The 24,462-nt window shown below is 41.1% G+C and overlaps 1 protein-coding gene across 20 annotated transcripts in view; it reads right to left on the bottom strand.

The window, feature by feature from the left end:
• CAST (calpastatin) overlaps positions 1-24,462 on the bottom strand; it is a 110,543-nt gene that overhangs the window by 57,387 nt on the left and 28,694 nt on the right. For 6 of the 20 annotated variants that reach the window (XM_035014919.1, XM_035014918.1, XM_035014921.1 and 3 more), the window contains exon 3: positions 19,257-19,328. The exons of 3 other annotated variants lie outside the window; for them this stretch is intronic. In XM_035014919.1, the coding sequence (XP_034870810.1) occupies positions 19,257-19,328 (72 nt within the window). Of the gene's footprint in view, positions 1-11,796; positions 11,933-12,378; positions 12,522-19,256; positions 19,329-24,462 lie in introns of those variants that run through there. 11 more of the 20 variants (XM_035014909.1, XM_035014910.1, XM_035014917.1 and 8 more) reach the window with 6 other exon arrangements.

The raw sequence follows: 24,462 nt of genomic DNA, 5'->3' as shown, positions 1-24,462 counted from the left end.
TATTCCTACTGCCTAGGAAGGCTTTTCTCTGCTCAGCCCCACCCATCCCTACCCTTGAAGATTTAGCTCAAGATACACCATGTGAATCTGCTTTAGCTCATATTACTTTCTCAACCCCTATAAACGTTTGTACTTCTCACTTGGGCACTTCGTCACATGCTGTGTTAGAGGGTTCCTGAGCTCATTTCTAAGTATATGTCACTTGTTATCAGTGAAGCTATAAAATGATCATGAGACAGGGGTCATTTCTGCTCCCCACAGTGTCTACCACAGTGCTAAGTATATAGTAGCAGAGAGGAGCTAAAAAAAATCACTGTTGAAGGGCGCCTGGCTGGCTCAGTCAGAAGAGCATGCAACCCTTGATCTCAGGTTGTGAATTCAAGCCCCACATTGGGGGTAGAGATTACTTAAATAAAACTTAAAAAAAAAATCACCATTGATTCCAATCTTTGTTTCCGTTTTCTAATCATCAATTAAAGTTTCATTTTAACAAAGATATAGGTTTTGTTTTTGAAGACTTAACTTGTTTGAGAGAGAGAGTGAGCTTGAGCAAGAGCAGAGGCAGGGGCAGAAGGAAAGAATCTCAAGCAGACTCCCTGCTGAGCCCAACAGGAGGCTCAATCCCAGGACCCTGAGATCATGACCTGAGCCAAAATCAAGAACGGGACACAACCAACTGAGCCACCCTGGAGCCCCAAAGATATCGTTTAATACCTCCTTTTTTTTTTTTTTTTAAGCTAAAATCAGGAACATAATTAATACATTAGAAAAGTCAAGTTTCAGTCTTCTGGCTTCTCAGTGGCCTGACTCCACAAGCAAGCCCATTAAACCTGCTAAGCATCTCCTTTCCCATAATGGGAATACCATGCACCCTACAGAGTTATTGTGAGGGTCAAGTTAGATACCAAATATTAGGGCAATTTAGGCAAAACACAAAATAAATATTAAACCTTTTCTAAATTAAATGATTCTTAACTTTTAAAACTAGTTCTGCTAGATGTACATGAGAAAACCAAATCATTTGTTACTGAACCACAATAAGATTCTTATTTAATAACAATCTCAAATAATGAAAGAAAATGGATTTTTTTTATAAATAAGTTCTTTCCTCATAGAACTTTTAAGACAGACCTGAACTTGAACTCCACAAGGTCAGGGGCCATACCTGTCTCAGCTGCTGCACGTCCCCAGAGCCTGGCAACAGTAGTTGCCTCACAAGTATTTGTTAAATAAATTATGAATTTGTGCATGAATAAACACAAGAGTATTATCTGATGGCTCAAAAGCAATCTTACATAAGTTTTACTCAATTATCAGAAATTTTATTCAAAGCACAAGTTAGAAAAACATAATTTAAATATCTAGTCATTTCCATCACCGCTGTCTTCAAAAGGGACTTGTACTACTTTAAAAAGCACATATATACACAAAAACATCCCTAAGCCACTTCCAGTACAACATCTGGAACAAACAATGGGCAGCAGAAGAGGGGCTTTCTGAGGAAAGCAGGGACATTCCTCAGAAATACCATTTATGGACCCAGGTTTACATTTTTCTTTCTGTAATGACCGATTATTCACTCCAGGAAGTGAATATTCCAAGGTTTAAGTTTGTCTATTGTTTGCCATGCTGTCACACCATGACATACATTCTTCCAATGCCTTTAATTATTTAGCATAATAATGATGTTCTTAAGGAGGCCTTCAATACAGTCACCTAACAAAGAACGTGTTTAATCGTAACCCAAAACATGATTCCAGTGAAACATAAACAATGAATCATCTAAGAATGAAGTGGAGCCATCTCTTTGGGGGGAGAACACGCAGATCTACTTTGTGCCAGGAGATCTACTAAAGGCACCAACTTACACTCCAGCGTGTACATAATACGAGATAAGGTTGATTGTGATAGGATCTTAAGTACAAGGTGATGTTACAAGAGATGAGAAGAGGGAGACTACTTCTGAGACGTGTGTTTGGAAGATGGTTAGGAAAGGCTTCACAGAAGAGAATGAAACTATTATTTACTGTGGTGTCGTCAACAGGGAGGCAGGGACTATAGAATCTCCCATGTACCAGAAACGGTGACAGGTGCTTTGCATATCTGATGTCAGTGTATCTTCAAAAAAATCCTTGGAGGTAACCATTATTATCTGCATTTTATAAATGAGGAAACTGAGGCTCAGAGAATTTAAGTAACTTATCTAAGATTTCACAGTTAAGAAGTAGCAGAGCTTGGATTTGAGCACAGATATGACAGCGATGCCCATGAATTTTGTTATAACAAGTGGACTCCCCTTTCTCCAAAAATTAAAATATTTGGATTTTCAAAAGAAAAAAAAAAAAGAGAGAAGGAGGCTGAGACAGGACAGTCATTCCAGGCAAGCAAAACAGCCTGAGCAAGCCTCAGAGGTGGGAAGAGATACTCAGTCTTGAGTGCAGTAGGTGAAATGAAGGAAAGTACTGCAAAACGAGGCAATCCGAACACTCTCTGCGGGACACAGGAGGATCCATCTCAACTGAGTACACCGTACATTCACAAAATATATTAAAAAGGACACACAGACTTAAGATAAAAATAGAAATCTCAGCTCTTCTTGCTCTGGGAAGTGCAGAGCACATAAGTTTTGGCCTCTGATGCAACGTGTGGGCAAACCTCAAAATAAACATCCAAACGTTGCCTGGCAAACATGACAATAGCCAGGGCTCATCTGTGAGATAAATCCATGCCAGAGATTACAGAAGTTTTGGCCACACCCTGTGAGTGTCTGATTACAAGCTCTGACACTGGGCCACCCCAAATGCTCAAAACAAAAAAAATCCACAAAAGGCATGAAATTGAACTTCCGTACAAGGCAATTTTCACTGCTTTGCACACTCCAGTTTTCCAGTGTTTTTGTTTTGTTCTGTTTTCTGGAATGATAATTATTTTGTGGGCAAAGGAAAAGGCAAGCCCCACAGAGCCCCATTCAGTCATTAAAGAGTAGAAAGGCAGCTTTTTTTCTGAAGTTGTGTTCATGCTTCTAGGGATCCTGGGCATGAAATAATTCCAACTGTGTCTGACTTTGCCCAAGATAAAGTAGAGAGGTTAGACCTGGAAAAGACAGCCTATTCTCTTCTTCTTATCCCTACCTAGAAAAAGTCTGTCTGGCCAGGATTTTCCTAAGACTGTGAGTCAAGCAATTTCAGAATAGAATAATGAACAGTGAGGAAGATTGACTGCCTTTGACAAGCTGTGTGAACTTGAGTCTTAACCTCCTTGAACACAGTTTCCTCATCGGTAAGCTGTCAGGCTTGAGAATTCTATAGTTCAGCAACTCTGATATTCTGTGCTATAATGATGTGAAGCTTATTAAATAATGTACCCAATGAGAGATGTTCAAATGGGCAATAGGGGTATTCAGCCTCTGGAGTCCCACACACCTGGGGTCTAATTCCAGCTATGTAATTTCAGCAAGCTGCTCAACTTTTCCAAACATGAGTTTTTAATTTGTTAAATGGGTATAAAAACAGTAAGGATTAAATGAGGGTATGTTTATAAAGTGCTTGGCTCAGTGCCTAGCACATGGTAAATCAATTCAAATCAGTGATTTTTAAAAATTTTATTAATACAAGGGACGCCTGGGTGGCTCAGTCAGTTAAGTGACTGCCTTCGCTCAGGTCATGATCTTGGCATCCCAGGATCTAGTCCCACATCGGGCTCCCTGCTCAGCGGGGAGTTGGCTTCTCCCTCTGACCCTCCCCCCTCTCATGCTCTCTCTCTCACTCTCTCTTCCTCAAATAAATAATAAAATAAAATCTTAAAAAAAATTTTTATTAATACCAACAGCCTCGTAAGTTTCTCTTTCTTCAGTCTCACCATGGTAGAGCAGTTCTGTGGTGACCACTGCTTTGAGAAGTTAAACACAAATGTTATTTAGCTTTCTTAAGGAAAGAGGGGTACTATTATTTTACATTATGGATTATTCTTCTTTATTTTATTCTTTTTTATTATTTATTTTTATTCTTTTTTATTCTTTTTATTATTATTTTATTATTTTTCTTTGGATTCAATCTACGTTCTAGATCTATGTTCTAGTCAATACAGGAACAGGAATCTTGGTAGCAGGAGCACAGATTTTTCTAAATCCTAAAAGATTATGTGCTCATTAATGCATATATGGTTACTGATGGCATGATTATTATATAAAAAAAATATTCTAAGCTCTGCTGAACAACTGTCTCAGAGCCTTTCAGCTTGGCTTCCGTTGGGTTTTCAAACAATGGAGAGTGAGAGAACCTGAGAACTTTTCTAAGTCCTTGTGTTATAAAACCAACTTCCAACCTCAATCTCTACAAGGATGATGGACTCTAACGGAAAACGAGAGGGTGTTCATGAAGAACCAATCATGTGGGAACTGAGATATGGGCCTGTCACACGACCATCTAGCTTCCCACTGAAGCGTGTTCTTAATAAGAAGCCTTAAATAATAAGAATTATAACAAAGTTGCCTGTGCAAGCTGATTTTCAAATAATCAAAATGAAAATGTGAGGTGAAATCAAATGTCATTCCAGAAACCATATAAGCAAAACAAATTCACAAATGTCTGCTAACAGCAATTTTAATCTTTTTTTTTTAAGATTTTATTTATTTATTTAATAAGAGAGAATGAAAGCGAGAGAGAGCACAGAGGGAGAGGGTGAAGCGGACTCCCCACTGAGCAGAGAGCCTGATGCAGAGCTCGATCCCAGGACCCTGAGATCATGACCTGAGCTGAAGGTAGACGCTTTAACTGACTGAGCTACCCAGGCGCCCCTTAATCTTTTCAAATATTAAAGAGGTAGTGTTGTCTAGTGGTTAGGAGAATGGCTCTGTAGGCAGACATCTGAGTTTGAATTTCAGCTCTGCTACCAGTTGTGTGAACTTGAGCAAATACCTGAACTGCTCTGTGCCTCAGTTTCCTTATCTATAAAACAGGAATAATAATAACAGTACCTTTCATTGTATTTTCCCACTTTGCCCTAGAAAATAATTCAGTGAAACAGAAGAATGGATTTTATAGCTTCTTTTGAAATTCGTGTAAATTGATCATTTGAATTGATGAACATTGCTGCTTACCTAAGTAAAAAATTCTGTATTTCCTACATAAGGGACTTCTCAGTTATGTACTATTTAATCTACAACTTAAAAATTTCATACTCAAAAATGGCTAATTTATGCCTTCTCTGCTGCCTACTTAAACGTCTAAAGAAACTCCGTTAAAAAAAACTATTATTTTCCAATTCCAGTGTACAATACTCTCTTTCACACAAGCAGGAAACCTCATTCATCAGAGAATTTCAGCCATATTAAGATTTGAGTATAACAGTACAAAACATAATATTGATTTCTAGTGCTTTTTTGAATTTAGATACATATTCACTTCTCAATTAAACTACCTAGATATAAACTACTGAGTGAAGATTTTATAAGACCAGCCTACCGAAAAGAACATTAGAATCAAATAAAACCTTGCTATCCGTGTGGCCCAGGGTAAATTATTTAATCTCTCTGAGCCTTAGTCTTCTCATTTATAAATTGGTCCTCATACCCTCTTACCTAGTTGCAAAATATGCAAGCAACTCTTTAAAATTTTTTTAAGTTTATTTTTTTAGTAATCTCTACACCCAATGTGGGGCTCAAACTCATGGCCCCAAATCAAGAGTCATGTGATCTTCCAACTGAGACAGCCAGGTGCCCCACAAAATTTGTAACTCTTAAGAGGATGAAATGAAACCCTATGTAAATCACTTAGCACAGTAGTTGTTTGATAAATTAATAAATGGTTGGTTAATTTCTCTTTCCATCAATTTTTAAATATCTGGATCCTGGAGAGCTTCTCCAAATGACATACATGCTACTGGACCTAACCCCTCCCCCAGAGCATTCTAGAATTATCTTCAGATTATCAGCACTAGCTGGAATGTTCTTTGTTAAGCTTTTATTTCCTACTGTCTTTCCATTTTGAATAGCAAACAAACCTTCAGTACACTGGTCTGTAGGAGAATGTGGAGAAGTTATACATACACAGAGAAGATGTGGTTTATTACTAGTTCAATTGGAAATCAATTGGGGTGTCATGCAAAGATTTTAATTGCAAATATGTACATCACTATTCATCACATTTAATCTTTGGAAATATTTGAAGAGGTGTAAGATCATGACTGTCAGAAGGACTAGAGAAGGAAACAATTCTAATTTGTGAGGCTAGGAATCCTGTCTCACCACAAGAACATTATTTGAGAATAATTCAGCACCAATCACTGCAATAATTAAAAGATTCTTGAAAGCAAGGGAAGCCTCAAACTCAATAGTCAACGAAGTTAACCTTTCCTTTTGGATCTCTGAATATTCAGCAAGGGGGTACACTGTTTCTTAGTGATGTAGACACTCTATGGCTAAAATCCCATACAATGATTAATTACTTGGTTGACCGATTTAAAACTCAAGTTTACAGTAAGATATCATATGGACGATAATTTAGTTTTATAATACTGCTAGGGAAAAATGATCACTAATTTGAACTGTTGAAACTTTGTGTGACATATATAGGAATTTGCAATGATTTAAACATTTTTTACTAAAAATATGCATAATGTTTGCTGGCAATCAAAGTTATGTCAAACCACTGGGCAATGTAACCGGCCAAGCTTTTAACACCTTAGCTCAGTGATTCCTGGTCCAGGCAGTATGCAGGGAGGAGGCAGACAATGAACACTCAGAAGCCTGTAAAAGGGAAATGGTGGGAGGAAGAGGGAAGAATGGCTGTAGACTGAAAAGCTGTAAGCCTCTCAGGTGATTCTGAAACTCCTTGATATTGACAGAATCACTGCTTTAAATAGTTTAAAACAAGATGGCCTTACAGTGGGTCAGGGAAATAACCATTTTCTACCACCTATAATCCACTGGCACTTTTTTCCTGGTGACAAACTTAGTCTCTTCATACTTTCACTGGGTCAGAAGGAAGGAACCAGACTACATAAGATATTAGGAGAGATTCACAAAATTATTTTGCAAAAGTACTTTCCAGCCAGTTTTTAAAGGAAAATTTTTGGTGCTGATATTGACAACCCAGGTTAATAAAGAGCGTAGATATTCCCTAAAAAGACAGCCCTGCCATACCTCAAGAATATTTGTCCTCTCCAGTTGGTGTGTTCTAAAATCCAGGGACACTTGATCCTTGTGATTACGCCCACATCACCTTTCTTACACTATAAGGCAAGAGTATGCAATAGACATCACCAATCCCAATATTGCTATCATTTTATAGGCAGGTATTTTGGACCAGTGGAGAAACTCCTAATGCTACACACATCCAGTATGCAGCTCAGCTATAAGTGTGTGTGCGTGTGTGTGTATTTGTTATATATATATTTGTTACATATATACTTATACATTAAAAGGATCCAATTTTCAAACGACTAACTGAATTTTCAGAAAATAATATTTGTCTATCTTTGTAGATTGGGGCCTAAAATTCAAATGAAAGTATGTGCTAGGTGATGTGAACGAGTCTGTCAGGTCAGTATGAAGACAGGGTAATGGGCTTTGTGACAAAGTAGAACACACATTCCCCATTTAAAGGCTTTCAAACATTTACAATACATTGCACATGCCTAAAAATATTAGTCTGAATTCTGATAGAAGCAGCCCTTTCTATTCCAGGTACATAGAAAGAAATACTGGATAAATTTTGACATAAAAAATTAAAGACAAATAAAGAGATGGTGAATATAAAAGAGAAGAATCCTGGAAGATAAAAATTCTGGCTACCAGTTTCAATTCCCTGCTGTAGACCAAGCCCTTTGATACATCTCTGTAAATAAAATATTATGAAAAGATGCATGCAAGGTATTATTACATATCTTAGCATGAGATTATTTGTATTCCAGGATTCTGATGATGACTGGCTATAGTAATGGAGTTATATCAAAATACTTTATTTGCTATGCTGGATATAAACACAACTTTCTATTTTCATGGTAAGGAGGAAATATAAAAAGCACATGTAACTGAAAAATGTACAAATAACTCTACTCCCTGCTCTCCCTGGCCACCCTCTTAGTATAGATAATAAAGAAACACTATGCCATAGACTGAGCCCCTGGTTACTCTTTTTTTTTAAAGATTTTATTTATTTATTTGAGAGAGAGAGAGAATGAGAGACAGAGAGCACGAGAGGGAAGAGGGCAGAGGGAGAAGCAGACCCCCTGCTGAGCAGGGAGCCCGATGCAGGACTCGATCCCAGGACTCCAGGATCATGACCTGAGCCGAAGGCAGTTGCTTAACCAACTGAGCCACCCAGGCGCCCCACCCCTGGTTACTCTTAAGGAACAAGGATCTCTGCCCTCTCCACTAACAACTCCGTTCACAGCAACTCCAGAGGCTCCAAGGTCTGGTCTAGGTCTTTATACTTCTATCACTTGTGCAGGGGACCTCAACCCATCACGGAATCCAGAGAGTATACCGAATCCAAAGGGTATGCTTGCATACTAAGCTGGCCTCAATCTCTTACGGCAATTTTGAGTGAAATGGACTTGGTCTAGGTCCTCACTTGTGGGTCATGAACACTAACCAGCCAGTTCATGAGGAAGCCTCAGTATAATTCAGAAGTCTGCGCTCCTGTGGATAGCTAGAATTTTTAGTAAATTCACTGAGATTTTACTGCACTGCAAAGGCCAGAGGAAGATTCCTTATAGAAAGGTTCTGTACAGACGAACTTACTTCTTAGAATGGTGGTCATCAAACTTTACAGGTCTACAAATTTATCTAGAGAGCTCGTTAAGTCATAGATTCCTTGTTGATTCTGACTGGGTAAATCTGAGGCGGAGCCTGGGAAATCTCCATTTTTAAATAGGTATCCCAGGTGAATTTGATGCAAATACTCTCCAGAGTACGCATCACGAAACACTGTCTTAGAGAATTCCAAGGGGGGTGCAGCACATCCTACAACAAGGATTGGGAGAGCTCTGGGGCTATGGATTAGTCTGGAATTACCCTGTTGGCCTGCATTCTCTGTCTGAAGACCAATAACCTTCTCTTCAGAGTGCTTTAACAAATCTCTTCAATTAAGGAGGCTTTGCTTAGATCATCATCTTCATTCCTTAGGAATCCATTCGCAATATATCTCTAAGGTTATCACTACTTCTTAGGTGGAATTATTTACTTTTCCCCAAATGTGAGCTACCTACTTGGTCAGTCTGATTTAAATAAAAAACCCACAGTCTATGCTCTCCTGTCTACATATTTATCTTTGTATCTTCTTTTTTATTATACCTTACAATGCTCTCATTTTGGAAACTATATGAATCTGGAATGTATGTCTTAGCACCAGTGTGTCTAACTTTATAATAGGAACATATTTAATCCTATTGTTTTTCGATATACTGAATAATCTGCATACTAGGAAAGTCCAATGGTTGTCACAAACCACTGTACTTCATGTTTTCCATGTAAATACCTTTTAAATTAAAAATGTTAGGGGTGCCTGGAGGGCTCAGTCAGTTGAGCATCTGCCTTGGGCTTGGGTCATGATTCCAGGGTCCTGGGATTGGGCCCCTTATCCCAGTGGCAGGCCACCTGCTCAGCAGCAAACCCGCTTCTCCCTCTCATCTGCCCACCCCCGCCCCCCCTCATGCTCTCTCTCTCAAGTGCATAAATAAAATTCTTTTTAAAAAATGTTAGCAGGGGCGCCTGGGTGACTCAGTCGGATAAGTGGCTGCCTTCGGCTCAGGTCATGATCCTGTGTCCTGGGATCGAGTCCCGCATTGGGCTCCCTGCTCAGTGCGGAGTCTGTTCTCACTCTGTCCCTCAATCTGCTCTCATGCTTTCTCTCTCAAATAAGATCTTTAAAAAAAAAAAATGTTAGCTACCCAGCGTTTCTCAACAGGGTACTTACTAGCATTTGGGCTGACAATTTTTTTTTTTTTTAAGATTTTATTTATTTATTTGACAGAGAGAGACACAGCGAGAGAGGGAACACAAGCAAGGGGAGCGGGAGAGGGAGAAGCAGGCTCCCTGCCGAGCAGGGAGCCCGATGTGGGGCTCGATCCCAGGACCCTGGGATCATGACCTGAGCCGAAGGCAGACGCTTAATGACTGAGCCACCCAGGCGCCCCGGGCTGACAATTCTTAAGTGAGCAGGACTGTCCTGCTCCCAGTGAATGCTAGAGCATCACTAAAAGCACACTCACGTATTTTAAAATACCCTTTAATTGGGTGCTACCTCCCCTGGTTAAGAACAAGGGAGCTAAGCTATTTTTATGGAAAGCCATAATTGCTCAGACCCATTATTTCTGATGTCTAAGGGAACTTTACAACATCTTTTAAGACATGCTGACTTCTGAGCAAATCCATATATTTGGACTTTGGTGATTTGGGCGGATGCTGCGCATAATCCTGTTAGCAAGGTGATATTGTTGCCCTGGTCCTCTCCTGCCTACAGGAGGGAGTACTAATAAATCATTAGAAAGTAAACACAACTGGTTTCAGAACAAGAAGAGATCAGCATAATCCGTATGAGAACAGAGTGGTGACAGTTATTGCTACATTTAGTGAAAACTACTATGTTCTAGACATCAGCTGAGTACTTCACATAACATGATGATAATGCAGCCATGAGGTTGAAACTCTTATACCCATTTTAGAGATTAAGAAAAGTAAGAGCCTGACCTCTTAACTACCACTCTGTATCGTTTCTCAGGACATATTTAACACCTCTCTATAAAATATTTTCCCAGTGCATGAAAAGTTATCACAAGGTAAAGTCTCATTTGGTTACATAGTCTCATTTAGCTATGTTACTTCTGTTCTTAGAATGCCAGCTTCTTACTGTGTCTCTTGAAGACAGGATCCATATATTTGTATCCCCACAGCATCTACCATGATTACTTCTACACAGTAAGTGCTCAAAAAATAAGACTGGTTTTACCAAATGAAAAAAGATCAACAGGAACCCTTCTTTGATCAATCCTGAGAACAATCAAGGAACTAAATTCACCGCTAATACTATATAACCAACTCTTCTCGCACACTGGGAATCTTTTTTAAAAGCATGTGAACCCAGCCACAGCTAACATTTATACTTGAATGTGCTGCTTCATAAACACTGTCGTGCAGTCTGCAAATCTCACTTTTTTAATAATAAAAACCAAGGGCTCTTGTTGTTCATACATGGATTCCCACTCCACCTGATTGCTATTGGCCCCTTACCCTTTCTCCATTAATTAGCAGATGCAGCCTTTCTGATTTCAGCACGATTTTGCTAAATGTCACTACTTTAATACCATACTGTCTTCTAGAACCCAGATATCACTCCCTTCCCACCACATTCCCGGCAACAAATCTTTTAAATACTGAAAAATCAGTGTGCAAAAGTTGAACTCACTGCCCACAAACAAAACATCAGGAAGAGACACTGGATAGTTATTCACTAGAAAATAGTTTCCCCCTTTGAACAGCAGATGCCACTCCTTACTGACCTCTGCAATGCAGAGATTTTCACTCGACAGAACACCTCATACAGCAGAAACTTTCCAGAGTGGCTGACTGAGCATCTGGTTCCTCTCTTGTATAGGTGGGTTCCTAGAACACTAGTCAGAGAACCGAAGGTCTTGCCCCTTAAGGAAGTTTCCTAAACTCTGCCTCATTTTAAGCTGTAAAATAGGAATAAAGAAATTGCCTCTTGCCTGTTCCTGAGAAACACCAGGACCCTAACAGTCCAGAAGAGATTGTTAAGTATCTACGAAAACACCTTGCATTCTTGAAAGACAAAGTACCTCTCAGGGATGTTATCCGACCACAGTCTCAGGTTCTGTTCAAGGAAAGAGAACCAAAACATGTTACAACATATGCCACACCACACCCAGTATGTATCAGGTACATGGAAAGGTTATATAGAGTGAGCTCATTCTCTAAAACGGAGCTGCACAGTAATGAGGGCAGGGCTGGGGGGTGGGGGGGAAGGGGAGGGGTCGTAACCATAAAAATGCTAAACCAAATAGACACAGCTGCTGCTTTTCTTCTTTGCTTTTTTTTTTCCAGGTCACACAAATCCCTGGTTTTGTAACCCAACCGCGCGCGTCCGGTCACCAGACACATTCCCAGCTGAAAAGCTAGCAACAGTGTTACCGTCAGGGAGGGAGAGGTGGACAAGTAACACAATTTAACTGACAGCCCATGTGGAAAGGAATGCATCTTCGGGGTCAAGGGACTAGTAAGAACGCCGGTCCAAGCCGGCGGAGCCAGACGCGGGGTGCGAGTCTGGGCCGCGCAGGGCCGGGCGCGCAGGGGGCGGCTCGGGCCGCTCGCCCGGGAAGCAGACGCGGCCTTGGAGGAGAGCGGCCGAAATCAGTACTCACTCTGCGTCCGACTCCCGGGCCCAGAGACTTCAGCTGGGTTTTCGGGCTGTTTGCATTCCTAGCTGGGCTCGGCCCCCGCGGTTCCTGTTTAGAGCCCCAGCCCTTGGAGAGCCAGGGGGGCGGGGCGGCCCCGGGACGCGACGCACGCCGCGCCCCGCCCTCGTCCCAGGGCGGCACCGCCCCGCAGCTCCCCGCAGGGCCGCCGAGGGAGGCGTCCGCCCTGCCCTCTCGCCTCCGGCAGGCATGCGGGAAGCCGGCTAACTTCACAACGCCGCCCGCGATGCGGCCCACGCGCACTGCGCGCAGTGCCCGCTGACGACAGAGGTCTCCCGCGCCCCGGCTGTCACCCGGTGATTCCACCAGAATAAGGGAGCCAAGAGGGGCGCTCTTGCACATATACGCCTCCAAATCTCTCTCTTTTTTTTTTTTTTTAAAGATTTTATTTATTTATTTGACAGAGAGAGAGATAGTGAGAGCAGTAACACAAGCAGGGGGAGCAGGAGAGGGAGAAGCAGGCTTCTTGCCGAGCAGGGAGCCCGATGCGGGGCTCGATCCCAGGACCCTGGGATCATGACCTGAGCCGAAGGCAGACGCTTAACGACTGAGCCACCCAGGCGCCCTCCAAATATCTCTTTTTAAACAATAAAGCAAATTAATAATAACCATCACCAGGGATTCGCAAATACATTTCAAATAGTATAATGGATATTTTAAAGAGCAGTTTAACACAGTTGACACTCTACTAAATTATAGCACATAATATATTAGTGTGATTAAAAATATCAAAATAATCAGCGAAAAATGGATTTTAAGCCAATGAATAAGAATTCATAGGTCCCTACTGCTATAAGTGAATGAATGAATGAAAAGGAAATGCTCTTTGTTCTAGAAGAATGGCAACTAATAAATACAGAATGAATGATAGTGTTCATAGAAAAGTTATGAAATTTTTTTTAAAATTTTTTAAAGAATTTATTTGAGAGACAGAGAATGAGAGAGAGAGCATGGGGGGGGGGGGGTCAGAGGGAGCAGACTCCCCGCGGAGCAGAGAGCCCGATGTAGGACTTGATCCTGGGACTCCAGGGATCATGACCTAGGCTGAAGGCAGTCGCTTAACCAACTGAGCCACCCAGGCGCCCCAGAGTTACGAAATTTTGAAAGAAATAGGGAAAGCCAACTTTTCCCAAAGCCGCAAACCAGTCACAATAAAGACTCTGGACACTGAGCTTGGGGTGTGTCTGGAGGAGGTGGTGGTCAGTGATTGGGGAGCAGAGACCTCAGGCCTAGCTAGTAACAGCTGAGCAATGACTCAGTGTTGCATCCAGCCAAGGCTGAGGTGACCGCCAGCTGGCATGAAAAAGGCAGAGAGCTCCTCTGCACAGCTTTGTACCCACACCAAGCAGTCAGAGCAGTGGGGTCCCTCCGACTTCCTGTGCAAGGTGTTCCTCACAGCCACCTGATTGATTTTCATTTTCTGTTTACTTCTATTAAGTAAAGCTGTTGAAGTAAGAGCCTTTCTGACTCTAATATTTTACAATTCCCTGAGCAGAAGACCTTGTCCTTAAAATTATTCTCCATGAAAATAGAGCTTAAATATTCCTTTTTTAGGGGCGCCTGGGTGGGTCAGTTGGTTAAGCATCTGCCTTCAGCTCAGGTCATGATCCCAGGGTCCTGGGATTGAGCCCCACTTCGGGCTCCCTGTTCAGAGGCAAGTCTGCTTCTCCCTCTCCCACTCCCCCTCTCCTCTGCTCGTGCTCTCTCTTTCACTCTGCTCTCTCTCTCAAATAAATAAAGCTTTTAGAAAAATTCCTTTTTTATCATTAGTATTTTCTTTCCTTTTAATTTTTTTTAACTAAACCTCAGCTCATCTAGGTTTCACTGACATTCATTTTCTCCTATGACAAAAAGAGCACAGGGTGACTTATTTGGGCCACACCCCAATGAGGATGCGTCCTGGGTACCATAGCCCCCAGTGTTAGGTAGCACATCCCCCTCAGTGAAGGTGAGTGATCCTGTGCTCCTGAAGAGTACAGATGAGTAATTACATGTTATGAAATAAATTTTTCAGAGTCTTATCCTGCAGTACATGTAGAAAGAGGCTCCTTTTCCTAGAAATGAAGAGGGACGTTGTTACTTCCTGATGTGCTTTGGCTGCCCCAGTCCCTGAGGTTCATCCTTTCTCCTGGTGTGGTCCTCAGATTATCTGCATCTGAAACACCTAGGGGCAGGTATTAACTATATAAAATCCTGGGCCTTACCCTACCCTCTTGAATCAGAATTCTTGGCTTGGAACCTGAGAATCTGTATTTAAACGAGTTTCTCCAATCACTGTTGAGGTCATCTAAGGTACAGGTGGTCTAAACTACCCTCCACCAGAACAATTCAGCATCCTTGCTACCCAAAGTGTGCTTGCCAGACCAGCGGCAGCAACAGCAACTAGAAAAACAGAATCTTGGTCTCACTGCAGACTTCCTGAATCAGAATCTTCATTTTAATAAAAACCCCACTGATTCAATGTGAATATTAAAATACGAGACTTACTGCTCTGAATCTTGTTTTCCAAACATTGGTTACTTGTGCATTGCCTATAATATTTGTAATTGGCTATAAATGTATTGTATTTAATTTTTTTTAAAAATCTATTTACTTTTTTTTTTAAACATTTTATTTATTTGACACAGAGAGAGAGAGGGAGAGCACAAGCAGGGGGAGCAGCAGAGGGAGAGGAAGAAGCAGGCTTCCCGCCGAGCAGGGAGCCTGATGCGGGGCTCGATCCCAGGGTCCTGGGATCATGACCTGAGCTGAAGGCAGACGCTTAATGACTGAGCCACCCAGGCGCCCAAAAATCGATTTACTCTTTAACTTTTAGTTTAGCCTGTCTTAAGCAAAACTATCCTTGGATCATGAGTCTGAAGTGCTAGTTTATTTTTCAGCACATTAAAATATATACATCATTATTAAAATAAAAATGCTTGCCTCCCTAACACACAGAGTAACACACATGTGGTACTGTGGGGTGAGGCTGACAGTGAATGCCAGAACACACACAGTTTATCCAGCCTCTCACTAATCTTATGGATGAGAAAATTAGCATCAGAGAGGGGAGCTATTTATGCCAACACAGCTATTTATGGCAAAACCAGGAGCAAAATCAGAAAAGAATTTTCTGATGGGTGCTTATTCCTTCGCAAATCTTCTCCCCTGTAGCTGGGAGAAAAATTGCTTGTACCCTCTTCTGTTTCAAAGGCCTAACGCTGAACAACATATCATGATTCATTTACGTTCCTGTTCAGTGAGGCAGTTCTCTTGTCTTCCTTTCTGTAGGAGATATCTGTCAGTTGGCAGCTGGCCACACATCGGAAAACCCTCACTACATACTGATACATTTCCCACCTAATCAATATGCACCTTCCCCAAGTAGAATCCAGCGCACTCACAATCCCAGACTCCCTTGTAACAGGTTTAAGGCGTGTGACTTATGTTGGTCAATCAGATGTGCCATAAAAAAATGAGACTGGAAGTGAGCAATGGGAAGAGACCACTTCCCACCAAGAAGTCTGTGTCTGACAAGGCGTCTTAGTCTTCACAACCGGCAGTGGCAGACTCTCTGGCATCCGGTCCTAAATGTGTTAGGTGCTCAAGCTGTGGTGGCAGCAGAAACAGCTCCCCTGGTATGGCTGGGCATTGTTCTGAGCTGTGAAACTTTACATTCCTGCTGCTGGAGCCTTCTGGATCTTTCCACGAGCTACCCCTGCTATCCTCAAGGAATTCTTTTTGGGTTCAAAACCCTGGATTCCAGTCGGAACTAATAGGCTTAACAAATGTATCTTCTTAACAGCTTCTGCAGCCACATTCCTAATGGAAGTTCAACCTCGGTTTCCTCACCTGAACAGCAGGTGGTTACAATACATATTGCCTGAGAGCTCTGTCAGCAGTAAAGTCTCATGACTGAGTATGGACCACAACTCTTTTCATACTGGCTTGAATAAAAGCATGAATCATCTCTGCAGCCTCGTGAGTCCTCGTTATTAATTTATCAAAAATCACATATTAAGCACTAAACATCTTACAATGATTATTTTGAGTTAGAAAGACCTATGACACTTAAGCGCTTTAGGTTTTCTAGGCCCAGAACTGCACGGCAGAAGTGGTATTATTTGTGCACATAATTACTCATGTAGTAAGAATGCTCATAAAACAGCTCTGCAACACACAGTAACCATCCTATATCACACAGCTCATGCATTACTTCAAATAAAATACTTAACTTTTCAGACAAACTGTAAAGTTTTCTTTATAATGGTAAAATTATCATTTATTTTACCTTTTAAGTTCGATGTGTCAAGAATCAAGAAAACCAAGACTAATTCTCACTGCCAATTATACCTACTATTTTGTCATGTCATGTGTCAGGGTAATATGAGGTTGCCTGTGTGTGTTATAATAATTAATTGTATAATAAAAGGCTTCAAGTGATCACAAATGCTATTATCCCCAGCTTTTCTAAATGATGCATGGGAATGATCTTTTCTTTAAAGTGATGATCATGCTGGAGCACCTGGATGGCTCAGTTGGTTAAGTGTCCAACTCTTAATTTAGGCTCAGGTCATGATCTCAGGGTCCTGAGATCAAGCCTTGAGTCAGGCTCCATACTCAGTGGGGCGTCTGCTTTAGATTCTCTCTCTCTCTCCCTCTCTCCCTCTCTGCTCCTCCTCCCTGTCATTCTCTCTCTCTCTCCAATGTATAAATAAAATCTTTACAGTGATCATGATGCTGAGTTAAAGCCCTTTCAATCAGGCATCAAAAGAAGAAATAAGCAAGTACAATATATACATACATATATATATATTTTTCTTCCAATACTCTATAAATGTTAAAGGTATGAGAAAGAAAGGAGTGAAGAATAAAACTCTGGAAAACTAATATTCAGGAAACTGGTGAAGCAAAGCAAGTCAGGAATCTATAGTGAGAAATTACAACAAGAGAGAATAATGTAGGAAGGGAGATGACAATGATTTAGAAGCTAAGGAAAGAATTCAAGTTTGACATTAAATAAACACTAAACATGTAGCTAAAATGTCTCCACCTCCCAGCTACGCCACCCTCCCTCAGCTTCCTAAGGCAGAGCAGGGTTTGGGGGAGATGTCAAAATTCTTTATAACCTCAGAATGATTGGATAACTTTGTGTGCAAAAAAAAAAAAAAAAAAAATGGAAAAGGGACTGCTTCTTATGGCTAACTTCCAAGAGAAAACTGGGTGTGATCTTCTACAATGTACTAACCACCACCCTGCCCAAGAGTTTAGATAATTCTAAAATTTGGAAATCACCTGCCGATGATCCACTAAATCTCATAGGGCTAGGGTTTTCTAATGAGGCTTCTCATTTTTAGAGGTGGAATTTAAGCATAAGTTAAATAAAAGTACTTTAAGACAGGACATATTTGAAAAATCTTTGTTAGTTCCAGACATTCAAACAACAGAGTATGAGGCTAATAAGAGTAGTCAGAGCAGAGATATATTTTCCCAGCACTTACTAAATGCCAGGCTCAGGGCTTAGAGTTTTATATATTTTATTTTTATTTTATTTAAGCCTTTTGGCAGATCTGTCAAGAGTAATCCTATCCCCGTTTTACAGATGAGGAAACTGAGGCTCAGTGGGGCTAGGTAAACTTGCTAGTAATAAGTGGCAAAGAGGTAAGTCAGGTTTGTTTGGCTATGCAGAGACCTCTTACCCATACTGAGCATTGATGCTGTTGTACCCCCAAATCTCTTCAACTCTGGCCAGCTTCTTCTCATTTCTCAGCTGGATTTTGGTTTGGGCACCTTTTAGGGGCCTGCAGAGAAGCTGGGGCTCCAAGAAGCACTAAAATATGAACTCTTAGCCAAGTAAGTAACCTATATGAGACTTCCATAGGAAAGCCACCAGTTTTTAAAGGAAAAATGCTTATTTAAGATAGCTGTATAGACCATCCTGAAATAAGTTAAGGTTTTTGCTAATCTCAGACATACTGAAAGACCACAAGTTGAGATGGGCTGAACATAACTATTTTTAAATACTGAAAACCTACTAGCTAAAATTGTAGTTTTTTGTTTCGAAATATGTTGTTTCAGTGATTTTTATAAGTTGCAAAGCTCTCCAGTGCTATATTACCAAAGAATGCTCAATTAGAGCTTCTGAGGTCCAGCAGTATCGAGGACCCTGTATGAACAAGAAACCTGGGTTCAAACCCTACCTCCATCCTACTGGCTTTGTGATCTTGTCAAGGATGCTTAACCTCCCTGAGCCCTGGTTTCCTCAGGTATAAAGGAATAATTACAACATTGTGAGGAGATTACATAGAGCATTTAGCAGAGAGCCTGGTGTGGCTAAGGCACATGAAGAGAATCTGAATTATTTTCTGAAGAGGTGAGAGCACTATATTTCTACTCAGTATGTGTCAAAGTCCAATATTATTTATAAATATTATGATAATAATATTGATTGGACACTTATTATATGCCAGAAAGAATTAAAGCATAAATGGTTTTACTGGGTTTTAAATCATTCAAATCATTATTAAGAAATTACATTTCGGGGCGCCTGGGTGGCTCAGTTGGTTAAGCGACTGCCTTCAGCTCAGGTCATGATCCTGGAGTCCCAGGATTGAGTCCCGCATCGGGCTCCCTGCTCTGCGGGGAGCCTGCTTCTCCCTCTCCCACTCCCTCTGCTTGTGTTCCCTCTCTCGCTGTGTCTCTCTCTGTCAAATAAATAAATAAAATCTTTAAAAAAAAAAAAGAAATTACATTTCCCCCCTTCCCCCCAGCATAGAAATGATACTTTGTTCAAAACTTATCAACCTGAAGACTAGGAGTTTTTTCGTGTTGAAGAAATAACTGACCTTGGTGGCCGGGGCTGTTCCACCAGCAAGGGTTCTGGAAGGCTGACTGCTCTCGAGGCTTGTTGCTTTTTTCTTAAAAATAAAAAGTATTAGTTTCAATGGGGGAAACCGTCCTAACAATGTAGACAAGGCAAATTTTCATATCGATAAAAATATCTTCTACAAATACCTTCTCAAGTGAGCTTCAGACTAAGACACTAATAAGCACACACAAAAATAAATGTGTTCTTAAATTTTTCATATCGTTGCCTGAAGACCATACAAGCATTGAAAAGGAAGAGGAAGTTGAATAAATACCAATTGCTCAATGATTCTGGAGTCAGTGATTCTGGAGAACTGCAAAAATCCTCACATGGGCAGTTGCCATTTCCTCCATGGAGCACTTCCAGAAACAACATCACTCTTACTGTGCTGGAGAGAGCAGAAAGCTCAGGCCAACCTCCACGGTGGGTTTTTTAGCAGTAAGTATCAAAGATGCAATTCTACTTCTAAAAATTTATCTCAGAGAAATAAGAAGAGAGAGAGCAAAAGCCTTTTTTCTTCAAAGATATTCCTCACAGTATTATCTCATCAAAAAGCTGAATACAATATAGGTAATAATAATGAATGTCTACTGACTACTTACCACGTGCCAGGCAATGATTCTATTAGAATAATACAATGATACAATAGAATAATAGAGTAATAATGCTTTAGTAAGACTATCTATTTAGAGCATTATTATAAGCACTCTAAGTGTTTTAAGTACGATGTGTCATAACTTAATCTTCACAGGAATCGATATGTTGCTGGTACTATTGTTATCCTCATTTTACAGGTGAGGAGACTGAGGAATGGGATGAGTTCATAACTTGGCCATCGTCACGGCTGGTAAAAGATAGGATGTCTGCTTCAGACCTTATTCTCTTCCCTGTCTGGACTGCCTCCCACAATAGAGGGTTGTGCTATGGACATCTACAGGATGAAGTATCATACAGTTACTAAAAATCATGTTTAAGAAGGACATTTCATTAAAGGAAAATATTGTGCATATTTTATATAAAGAAAAATCAGCTTATAAAATAGTATGTATAGTATGATCACTGAAGTTCATATGAGATTATCTTCTGATGGTGCAGTTAAGAGTGATTTTTAAAAATATTCTTCTTTGTGCTTTTTTGTATTTTCTTATATAACTATACTGTTTCAACTAATAAAAGAACAATAAATGGAGGGCAGAGAAAAGGAAAGGTAAAATACACAGCTTCTTTCTCAACAAGGCCTTGATATATCTCTTATGAAGATCCCTATTTCAGAGAAGCAAGCTTATAAACTAAAAAGCTTTATAATGTCAAGTGTTGAGATTATGCTCCAACAACTAAAATATGTGAATAATGTACTATAAGCATTGAATACAGGAGGGATAGTACTGCTGATACATAGCATATTAAAAAGTTATCAATACAGTAACATTTTTAAAAATATATAATTGAGAGCAATCTGGCTTAATTCTTTTTACATTTAGCAAGATTTATATTTTTAAAAAATGCCTGCCATGGAATCTTGGGCTGAAGCCTTCTTTTCCTTCAGGTTAAATATTGCCTTAGCAAGCAGAAACGTCAAAACTTAGCTTGCTTTCTTCAGAGTATCATCGTTCCATGTCCATGGCTGACCACTTCCAGCAGGTCATCGAAGCAACAGGCTGGATACATGCTCATGAAATGGGTATCCCAAGAGGCCTCACAGGCAGCTGCAGGAGTCCCAGGCTCCCAGGCATCACCTGCTGACTAAAGTCTCTCCCAAGCAGACATGCAGTGCCATCGGCCAAGGGAAGAAAAAGTCTTAGATAAATGGGATAGAAATAAAAGAGGCTGCGAAAAAGCTGGTATTTGTAACTGTGGTAAAGGAGATAGTGAAAGAAGGGGATGGCCTAAATTTAATCCAGATCACAAGTCTCTCTCAAAAAATATAAAGTATATGAACAAATAGCTTCTGACAGCCATAGCGTATACATGGATTCAGTGTAAGGGAGCGGACCTAAGAAAGACAAGAATACGGCAGTGGGGTTATTGATTTCAACCTCACTCTGCACTTCAACCTCCTCAGTTTCCAGTGAGGAGATGGAAGCCCAGAAAGCTCAGGCCATCGCTCCATGGGCCACAGCTGCCCTGCACTCCAGCTACTAGCCTTTGGTCTCAGCTACAGTCAAGGAAGGTCACATTCTAATCCTGCCCTCACGGCAGCTCCTCTCCCCTGAGTCAAAGCCCCCATACCAGACCCTGGCTCCCCCGTAAACGAATTCCACTCTAACACGTCAGCTAGGATTTTCCCAAGAGAATTAAAAAAACTTTTTTTTTTGGCTGAGTTATAAAACTATTAAAATAGTTTAAAAAATAACTATTTGAACTTAATATACACGCTGATTTTTATTTTAACCTTCATAAGAACTCAAGGTTTACTTTTTATTTTCATTCATTAAATTCAATAACTTTTAACTCAAATGAGAATCTCTCAGCTTTCCTGTGGCTATGACCTGTCACTCCAAAGCTTGCCTTACCCTCTGACCCTGTATAACCTAGCCTACAAAGGACTAATTTAGTTTAGCTGAAGCAAGAGTGGAATTTGTAACAATGATCTTTTATTATCTGATATTTATTAAGCCCTTGTCAGTGTCAGGTTCTTAAAACACAACACAAAAGTTAGAAATGCACATATACCAGAGCACAGACTCCTCATCCTCAGGTTAGTAACCAACATTTAATTACAGATGTTCGGGCTGATATCTAAGTCTTGGCCATCCTTCTTCAACTGTGTCTGACTTCATGCATCCCTTCATTCATTCACTCATTGGACAGGCATTTACTGAACCCTGGCTATGAGCCTGGTCCTATTCTAAGCAGTAGAGATATAATAACCAATTAAACAGAAAAAGCTCCTGCTCTCATAGTGCTTACATTCCAGTAGGAGCAAAAAGACTCTAAATATGTCAACAGAAACAAGATGATTTCAGAGAGTGATGTGTGCTGTAAAGACAACGAAACAGGATAATGTAACAGAGAGTGACTGGCTGAGGCTTGCTCCAGATGGGGTACACAAAGGAATGACATTTGATTGAAGCCCGACTACACATAACCCAATCATGAAAATATGGGATCGGGAAGGGGAGGCATTCTAGGTGGACAGGGTCACATGTGCAAAGGCCCTAAGATAGGAATGGGTTTGGCAAGTTAGAGAAAACAGAAAAAAGGTTAGTATAGGTGAAGCAGGGTGGGCCTGGGCATGCATGGTATGAGATGAAACAAGACACTGGATGAAGATATTTAAGCTAAAGTGATACAAGTTTAGGATGGCCCTAGAGTCAGGTATGTTTGAGATCATGGGTTTCTTCCAGCTTGAGCCTGCTTCCTGATCTTCTCTGGTCACCATCTAGCCCTCTTGAGTCCTCCCTTATCTCCAGCTGAAAAGTTCTCAAAGTTCTCTGGCTTCATGTCACCTTGTGTTAGTCATGCAGGCATCTTCTTTACCCTCACTCCCCTATCCCCTTGGAAATCCCACTCTGGCCTGGACACCAGTCTCAACTGGTTAGGTCTGCATATTCACTAACTAGTGATAGGGCTGCATCTACCCTCAGAAAGAAGAGAATTCATCCACTCACGGTAAGCAGAAACTCTCACCACAAGCTCATTCGGCTATGACTCTGCATTTGTCCTAACATGCAGATATACTCCAGTCTCTGAAAGATTAAGACATTAAATGAGGATGCCAATACTATAATGACTCAGATTTTGAGTTACATTATTTTTTTTTTCATTTCCATAAACCCATAGACCAAAGGCCAGCAGGAAGATTTTTCCTTGCCAACCAATCACAAGCCTTGTAGTATTTATGAGCACTTCTTTAAGTTTTATAGAAAAGAAATGATCGGGAAGAGACTGCCCCTTATCCCTATCCATCAGGTTCCAGGCCTGGCTGAGTCATTCTTTCCTTGTAGTTGACTGAGCAGGCCACGGGCCTCAGTCCTAATGACTGACGGAGAACGTGTGTGATCTCCCCTGCAGTGCTGAGTGTATCCAGGCCGTTTCAATGGACTGTGAACCCACACCTACTTTAAGCAGACTCTCCCACCTCCAAAAGTGGTTCAGAGTCTGCCAGCCAAGAGACCCGCAAAAGAGGCACCACGTGCTTGAGTTTAGTGAATACACAGATTAGATCGCTTCTACCCGCAGCTGCAGAAAGGTATGAAAAGAATGAATTATATACCTTTTTTATATGTCTGCCATAGTTCGTAATACAGATTTTTTTTTATTAAATGAGTCAGAACTCAAGTCTTTTTTTTTTTTTTAAAGATTTTATTTATTTATTTGACAGAGACAGAGATAGCGAGAGCAGGAACACAAGCAGGGGGAGTGGAGAGAGAAGCAGGCTTCCCCCCGAGGAGGGAGCCTGATGTGGGACTCGATCCCAGGACCCTGGGATCATGACCTGAGCCGAAGGCAGACGCTTAATGACTGAGCCACCCACGCGCCCCAGAACTCAAGTCTTAAAAAAAACTGTTTTCAAAGCATCAGTGACGTTCCAAGAGCCACGCAAAGAGTTGCTGTGTCACTATCTCCCAAAATCCCCCTGAGTGAAGGCCCCCTGAGTGAAGGCCTCATGTCGTCCTGAGACTTAGTGACCACAAAGAAAGGTGTCAGCTTCCCTAGAGTAAAGGCTCTATCTTTTGATTTGTGTGGCAAGAATCCTGGCTCCACCAAATGCCCACTGAGACCGTGGGCATGTGTATGCACATTTCTTAAGCACTATTTTTCTCATCTGAAAAAAAGGAATAACTGTACCCATACCTAAGATGGAGATTATGAGGATCAAAGGAGATGTAGAATGATCTGAGGTCTGTGGCCCACAGGCTGGAAATCCCTACTCTAGAGAGACCCAAAATTCTTTTTTTTTTTTTTTATTTTGAGAGAGAGAGAATGAGAAACAGAGAGCATGAGAGGGAGGAGGGTCAGAGGGAGAAGCAGACTCCCTGCCGAGCAGGGAGCCCGATGCGGGACTCGATCCCGGGACTCCAGGATCATGACCTGAGCCGAAGGCAGTTGCTTAACCAACTGAGCCACCCAGGCGTCCCGAGACCCAAAGTTCTTGATCGAGTAGCAATGGAATAGGTTGATCTCCCCAAGGGCAACCCCAATGGGCCTAGTTTTACCTCATGAGGAATCTTAGCGGCTGT

Source organism: Mirounga leonina, unplaced genomic scaffold, assembly GCF_011800145.1.
Source record: "Mirounga leonina isolate KUSES-001 unplaced genomic scaffold, KU_Mleo_1.0 Mir_168, whole genome shotgun sequence".
In the NCBI taxonomy this organism is placed as follows: Eukaryota; Metazoa; Chordata; class Mammalia; order Carnivora; family Phocidae; genus Mirounga; species Mirounga leonina.
Note: the sequence above shows the minus strand (reverse complement) of the source record. Positions and strands in the feature narration are given on the sequence as shown.